The sequence below is a fragment of the Nanorana parkeri genome, unplaced genomic scaffold, assembly GCF_000935625.1.
Source record: "Nanorana parkeri isolate BGI_ZX_2015 unplaced genomic scaffold, ASM93562v1 scaffold451, whole genome shotgun sequence".
NCBI lineage: Eukaryota > Metazoa > Chordata > Amphibia > Anura > Dicroglossidae > Nanorana > Nanorana parkeri.
The window spans coordinates 535296-543354 of NW_017306719.1; the positions used below are offsets into that span (position 1 = coordinate 535296).

At 44.9% G+C, this 8059-nt stretch overlaps 1 protein-coding gene across 1 annotated transcript in view; it reads right to left on the minus strand.

Annotated features, from left to right (window-relative positions):
- Positions 1-7643, minus strand: part of TXNDC5 (thioredoxin domain containing 5) — a 16497-nt gene extending 8854 nt beyond the window's left edge. The window contains exons 1-2 of the mRNA XM_018560350.1: positions 7443-7643; positions 1212-1361 (exon numbers count right to left, since the gene is read on the minus strand). Coding sequence (XP_018415852.1) covers positions 1212-1361; positions 7443-7609 — 317 coding nt within the window. The 5' untranslated portion in view covers positions 7610-7643. The remainder of the gene's footprint in view (positions 1-1211; positions 1362-7442) is intronic.
- Between the last annotated feature and the right edge of the window lie 416 nt (positions 7644-8059).

Here is an 8059-nt window from a genome sequence, read left to right on the forward strand (position 1 = left end):
ACCAGCTGCGATGACCAAGAAGCAAAAAGGCCCTCAAACACACATCCATCCAGAGAATATCTTACTGTTCTCTAGAATTCCACTCAGGACTATTCACGAGAGAGCAGCCATAAAAGAACACTTTCCAGCATGCCCACATTAAAATGTAGCCCTAGGAGAGCTGAAGTCTAGGGGAGCTTGCAGTCTTCCCCATTCCTAGTTGAATCATTTGATGTAAATAAGGTACAGAATCCAAAACTGCTGAAACTTGCAAATATTTTAATTCAGCAAGCAAAACTGTACAGGTATTTTGGAAAGTTCTTTGCAAATCATTTGTGGGGGCGGGGTTATGGTATAACTACCATATTAGGAGAGAAAGATAGAAACCCCATAGTTGCTTTTGTAATGCTCACATTTTGAGATGCCATGAGTAACTTCAGCTCCTAGTTGTATCCACAGTTCTATATACTCTCAAAGGACTATGGCATAATGTTTGCCTGGACACTTATGAATGGACAGCCAGTCCATGGCAACGGACCAAAAAAAAAAAAAAACTTACACGACTCTTGCAACTTAATACACCATAGCACACAGCATGTGCGTTGTGGTGCCCTACATTGTGGATGCATTGCCCACTACTCATACCTCTTTCTAAATAACTGGCATCCCAATGCACCGCAAACAGTACTGTGCATTACATATAGTAAAATGCACTTTTTACCACGTGGCACAAATCTAAATGGGACCTTAAGGTCTCCTTCAAGACATTCTCTATATTACCTCCCTGATGTAGAAAGACTGCTAGTAAAAGACCACAGATACTGAAAGCAATCCTCACTCACCATTTTAATTCAGACTTAGACTGTGTATAAATACACCCCTTAACGGTAACTTAAAAAAACATTAAAAAAAATGGGACTGCTGAAAGCTGAACCCTAGGGACAATGAGCATATGTTATAGCAGTTGAAGCCTCTGACTACTCAAAAGCCACCATAAACAAACATGCAGATTCTGACATGCCTGTTCTGCATACAATAGTAGTAAATCCAGAGGGTCGGTATGACAACCAGCAAACAGCAGTTTCAGAAGATGGTCAATATTGGTGACCCCAGTGATTTCTTCTAAAGAATGTGGATTTAAGAGATCTTCACTTTTAATTGAAGGCAAATTTGCACAGGTTAAGGAAAAAAACCAAACATATGCATAGTTATACCTAAAAATAAGGACTTACGTTGGGTATCCTCGAACACCATTATCAGAACATATAGCGCTGTCCACAGTACAATCCACCTTGGCAACATAAACTGGAGTCTTTTCCATATTATTATATTTATCACCCAAATCATTCCATGTTTGCTGAAGACGTTGACAATGTCCACACCTTAAAGAAAATAAATGAATCGGAAAGCGGCATTAGCTGCTGAGACTTATAACTTCTAGTAATCAAATAAATGCCAAACTCTGCATCAGAAAATTAATGCGCATGTCTGAAGTCTTTCTGGTGTGTTCACCGCATGGGCCATATGAAAGGAGCACCCCCAAAACGAACGCAGAATGTGCAAGCCTAAAGCTGGCCATACACCTTACAACCATTGCACGACTTTAGTCAAGGGGAGGGCTTGCCGATGATTGCAATGCTGAGCGGGTAGTGTGCGCTTGCGCACACAGGCCCATGCGGTTTTCATCTTCTGAGCACGCTACCAACCCGCCGAAAATCGTATGATTTTCGGCAGGTTTTCCCGCGTGCTAGGAAGACGAAAGTCGTGCGACCGTACAGTGGATGTGGTCGCACGCTGCCCATACACCTGCCGATCATACGATCGCGGGAACACCAGCGATTATCGTACGATAATCAGCAGGTGTATCTGCACCTTCTGGCACATGAACCTGACCTTAGGAAGGCCATACACAGTGAGCAGCTATTCAGGGTTTTGAAATGCCGGTAACCACTGAGTCAGCGGTTAGCGTTCATTAATGGATGCCTCAATATTGACGCATCCATTAAATAGTTAGCTTCTTTCTTGGACTGGTGAAAAAAAAATACAAATACCGGTGATCCGGCATTTAAGAGCTGAAATAGCAGAAGCTGGACATGAGGCCAGTATTTTACTTTTGACAGCTCCATAGACATCACAAGTCCCAACGTTTAGGCCTTGTTCACACCAAATGCAGAGAAGATCTGCATGAGTTTCTGCACACGCAGTGCAGTGGGTTGTGCCGCGTTTTTGATGTGTTCCGGGCCGTTTTTGGTTAAAAAAAAAAATTAGTATTTTTAGTTTAAAATGGGCTTTCAGTGCGTTCCAGAACAGGTAAAATAGGGCCTGCTGCAGTTTTACCTGCTCTGGAACTGAAGCTAAAAATACCATTGGAATACATTGGACGCAGTTTTGCTCCGGTCTGTAACTGCTCTGCGCTTGGTGTGAACAAGGCCTTACAGGCTTTGTAAAGATACATTCTTCACGAAACTGTACATTTCAGCAATAAGAAACAAATGATTCCTTTTGCTGAAATGTATCAAACTTCTGATCGTCTGAGGACCAATCAGAAGCCTAGTGAGATATAATCCTGTCAGGATCAGTGTCACTAAGGTTATTATTGGCTGTTCCCTAAGTTTGGAGCAGCCCAATAATGACCAAAAGTTGGAAGAAAAAAAAAAAATACAGCCACTTAGCATTTTTAGGAAGAGGTCATTAATGCCATTCTCCAGGGTGTTCTTAACACAGAGCTCCATTAGGATTACTGTGGGACCACTGGTGTGTGCAGTGAAGGAAGCCATGCACTGGTTTCAGCACATCACACTTAAAAAAAAAAAATAACCATTTTGTTTGAACTATTAAAGTGCCACAGAGAGCCATTTCATTAATTTCCATTTACCTCAGCATGTTGCAATGTTGTGTACTGTAATGCAACACACTGGTAAAATAAAAAACTACTGCATATCATACTTTACAGTGCACATCTCCACAACATAGTGGTGTAAACAGACTTACAGTAACTAGGGATGCTCCAATAACATTTTTTCAGTATCGCCAATACCAAAAGTCCCATTAAGGAAGCTGGGTGGCGTGTCTCGCTGCCTGGCTTCCCAACTGGCCAGCTTCCCAACCAATCAGGAAGCCGGGCGGCGAGTCATTACATGGCAAGAAAGCCAGCTCCATGCTTCCACGTCACCTGGTAACGAGGGAGGAATGAGACCGTTTCCCAGCTATTTGTCTGGGAAGCCGGCTCCATGCTACCTCATCTCCAGGTGACGAGGAAGCATGGAGCAGGCTTTCTGACCAACCAGGAAGCCAGGGGGCAGGTAATGGCTTGCTTCCCTGGCTTTCTGATAGGCCAGCTTCCCGAACAATCAGAAAGCTGGGCGGCAAAACATTGAAGCCGTCGCCGCCCCCTCCCCTTTCCTGATGGGAGCATGGAGCTGGCTTCTCGGCCTATTAGGAAGTTGGGCCGCGTGTAATGACTCACCGCCCAGCTTCCGAGTACTCACCCAAATACTTGGTATTGGCACAATCAATGCATCCCTAAAAGTAAAAATGCAAATTGCATTGTCTACATGTTAAGAGTGCACTGCTAAGCACAGTTCATTTCATCTGGTGTGAACAAGCCAATAAAGCAGACCTTGGCCCCCTTTCAACCAAAAGCAAACTTTTTTTGCTGTTGCTTACAATTCGTGTTTTTCAACTTCCTGGTTGAGTGAGGCACTGGTGATATAGCCCTGGCCCCATTAGATGCATTCTGGGAAGGTTATATCACCAGTGCCTTCCTGGAAAATCTCATCTGCAAAATCTCATGAGATCTCAGGGGAAAGGCATTTTCCTAAGCATATTATGAGCACTTTCACGTTTCAGGAGGCAGACCCAGAGTTCCACCCTTCGTGAAAATGGCCACTGAGAAGAATGGGGAGGAAAAGAAAAATAAGGTATGCATAGAATGAGAGCCTGCAATTATCTAGAAGTAACTGATTGTAGAATGCCATTACTAAACATTTCTAAAGGGGCCTTTGTCATTTTTAAGATAAGGGTGACATTCCTCTTTAAGGAAACCACACTATGTACAGCAGTTGTACTGCTCTGAAGGAGGATGTTTAACTATAAGGCGTATAACAAAAACAGTTATTAGTTTTGTTTAAAAAAAACATGATCGCCATTCCTCTTCACCACAGTCTGATAATGCATTTGATTTCATGCCTAACTAGAGCAGTCATAGGAAAGAGGTCATCAGAAGAAGCCAAGATAAGCAGTTTCTCCCTCCCTCTTTAAAAGAGCACCAGCAGGTGGAGCGGCTCATGAAAACCCAAATTCTTAGGCCTTGTTCACACCAAGCGTGGAGCAGGTGCAGAGCAGTTACAGACCGGAGCAAAACTGCGTCCAATCTATTCCAATGGTATTTTTAGCTCCAGTTTGCATCGCAGCGTTCAGTTCCAGAGCACATCAAAAACGCACGCAAACGCACTTGAATGCACTGAAAGCCCATTTTAAACTAAAAATAAAAAAACTAATTTTTAACCAAGAACGGCCCGGAACGCATCAAAAACGCGGCAAAACCCACTGCACTGTGTGTGCAGAAACCTGAGCGGATCTGCTCTGCATTTGGTGTGAACAAGGCCTTAGAATCTGTCTTGGACGTTCCCAGCCCAGAGTACAAGAAATGACAGGCAGAACATTTTAGATTTCCCACTTTCCAGATCAATAACCAAAAGCCGCAAGGAGAAGAAAACCCAGGTATGGAAGCTGTGTATAAAACTGAGATGATTCACAGCTGTTAAAGCAGGCATTAAAAGAGAACTACGGGGTAAGTGTTTTTCCCCATAGTCTCTTTAGGGTCACAGGAGGACATATACGAACCTCCTCACGTGACTCAAAGCTCAGTATATAGTGAGCTATTGCCTGCGATATACTGAGAATGCCACAGCCGGAACGGATGCCGACAATACTGTCTGGATCCACCCAGCTGCGTGAGTGACAGTTGGCTCTCCCTATTTCGAGGCAGCCAGCTATGCTTACCCCTCCCAGTCCCTTCTTCCAGTCAGCGCTGGAGGATCGGAGAGGGGATGGGGAAATCCCTGCGGGGAGCAGCGACTGTCAGTCACCGCTCACTGCAGGGATACAAAAATCGGGAAGTGAGCGGATCGGTGGATGTTTCTGCTCACTTCCTGATCGATAGAGCCAATCTGTGACAGCTTCTTTGTCACAGGTCGGCTCTCACTATGAGGATGAGCGAAAAATCACTCACCTCATGGTTCTCCTTTAAGTGTTATGTATGAGAAGTGCTGACAAACAGGTTTATTATGACAGAAGGGACTGTGCAAGTCTCCTGTTATAGATTCTCCTATCTACCTGGCAAACATTTGTTTCTGTGCACTAAAGTGCGCATGCGCAGACTCAGCAGAAATACCTGGCGAGGCAAAGTGGTTCGTGTGCATGCATCATCCGGGCCCGGCCAAAAGCAGCAGAAGACCAAGACTGAAATACAGCACTGGAAGCGATCGCTGTGGCATGCATGCAAACATGCTGCGCATACTAACATTATGGCTAAGAGCTCCAGTGGGCTCTTTTTTTCTCCAGGGAGACTACTTCCTTTTTAAAAGGTTATTTTAGATTAGCAAGTGATTAACCCAGATTTAGACTCCAGTCACATCTATATTTTAGGTGCATTTAGGAATCCCTGTGGCAGGAACCCCAAATCTGCCATTTACAAGCGGCAGCTGTCACCCATTGGCACAGGAACAGACCACTATCCCTGGATGCGCCATCAAGGCATAGTGATTGGAATCCCTAAACTATAGGTGTGAATGGGGCCTTATAGTTGGTGATTTCATGGCTAGAGTCGCTACCAATTCACTGTAGCCAAGCTCACAGAGGTGAATGAAGAACGGTTGTCACTGGTGATCTAGTCACCGACATGAAACATTGCTAGAACTCAATTTCTAAAATGACAAGAGCTGCAAAAAAAAAAAAAAATTAGCAAGTTAACAATTCTATTGAAAACAATCATGATTTGCATGGCTAAAAAGTTACATGCTTTGTGATCGATCTCACTACAAAAGGATCACAAACAAGCGTTTCAACATTAATGGCAAATGATACATCACAAATGGTATTGATGGAAAATACAATTATAAAATGATATGATGAATCTGTATCATGACTTGTTGTCTTGATGCATACAATTCTGCCATGTCTGATCCACTTCCCAGTGTCAGAATCGATTGAAAAACTCACTAAATTGATCGGATGGAGGCTTTGTGGTTTACATGCATGATCGTATCAATCGCACTGAATGATCAGATCAATATGTGTGTAGCCACATTAAGAAATCGTGGGCTGTAAAACAAAAGAAACTAACAAAAGGCCTACTCCTACATAGTGTGAAATCTTTCTAGCTTGCTATACCCCATACTGAATGTAAGAACGGGCCTTTTTGTCAGATACAGATCACCCCAACTTACACTACACTGACAAGACAAACTGGCAGAAGCAGTGGAGATGGAACTTCTGAACAGTCTATTGCCAAGAGTGTGAACATTCCCAGCCTGGCTAGTACAGCCCCTCAGAACACGTAAGCTGATGCCAGGAATCCTAAGCCACGTCAGCAGTCCCACACACCCACTTAACTCTAAGAGAAGGCCAAGAAAGAGCCTGGCCTATGATTGCAATGTGAAGGCCTGGTGTCAGATCATGCAGCAGGACACACACACACACGATAGAGATATCTCCAGGTAACCCTTTCCTTCCCCACCCACCCCAAAATAAACAAACATTCTGTCCCCCAGAGAAGCCATGGACATCAGACACGTCATGGTCAATAGTTAGGTAACAGTAATGAAGGGGAGCCAAGCAGGCCGTAGCTGATCAAAGAAGGGTCACGATCTAGGTTCATGTTTACAAGGTGCTATCAAACAGAAAGCAGTGGCACAAGCTAGGTTCACTTCGTTGTGCTGCGATAACGCATGCACATTTTACACCCATGTTAGTATCCATTGCGTTAGCCATTCAATTGAATGGTCTGACTACTGCACCAAAATGGTTGTGTGCACTTCTGTTAGCAATGCACCACAACACATGGTAGTGTGTTACAATGTATTGTGCTGTAACACACATACGTTGGGTACCATTAAGGGCTTATTCACGCTGCCGCAGAGTTCCATGCAGATGTGGCCTGTGAAAAATCAGTGACAGTAGGGATCTTCCTGTACATGTATGGCCCTGGATACAGACTGAATGGCACTGTAGAATGAATGTGCACACACGTTTTCTGGTACATACACATTGCAGTGTACACATTCCTACATGAACAGCAGATTACACATAGGCCCTGAGTGCTGACAGCAATGACAGACTACACAGGACTACTATGCGCTCTTCTTCCCTCATCAGTCCATATTGAGGACGGTTCCCTGTCTATCAGTGTTCTGTAGTAGTTCCATACATTGCCAGGCCTCCCCTCCCCCAGCCGTCCTTACCATGGAGCGAAGAACATTATAAAGTGCGGGGCCTCCTTGACGGCATGGCTGAACATTTCAGCCGAATAGAGGTGCTTGCTGTGCGGGTCTTCCTCCTCTGCCGGCTCCCCGGACACACCAACCAGCAGCACCCAGAGCAGAAGAGCAGAGCGGCGGCCTCGCAACATCTTCCCGGCCTGGTGTAGTGAGGAGAGGAGAGGAGAAGAGAAGAGAAGAGAAGAAGGAGGGGGAGGAGGAGGGAAGCTTCCCGGTGTGAGGGAGACGGATGGCGGGAGGAGGGCTTATCACAGCACGGAGGAGGGAGGAGGAACACAGGCCAGGTGTGTCACTCCAGAGTCCAGCCTGACATCTGCTGCTAATTTCACAGTCACTCCTACCACAGGAAGCACACCGAGCACTCACAGGAACCGACCGAGCTGTCCTAACAGGAGCTTGTGTAACCCGCCAGGCTAATGGCTTCCTTATTACCTCACAGCTAACAGACATGGGACACGTACTGGTAGACTTCATTCAACACTTCAACTCAGGAGCAATGTGCTTCTTTATCTGCTGCAAACTTCACCTCAAGAGCAATCTGCTCCTTTATCTGCTGCAAACTTCACCTCAAGAGCAATCTG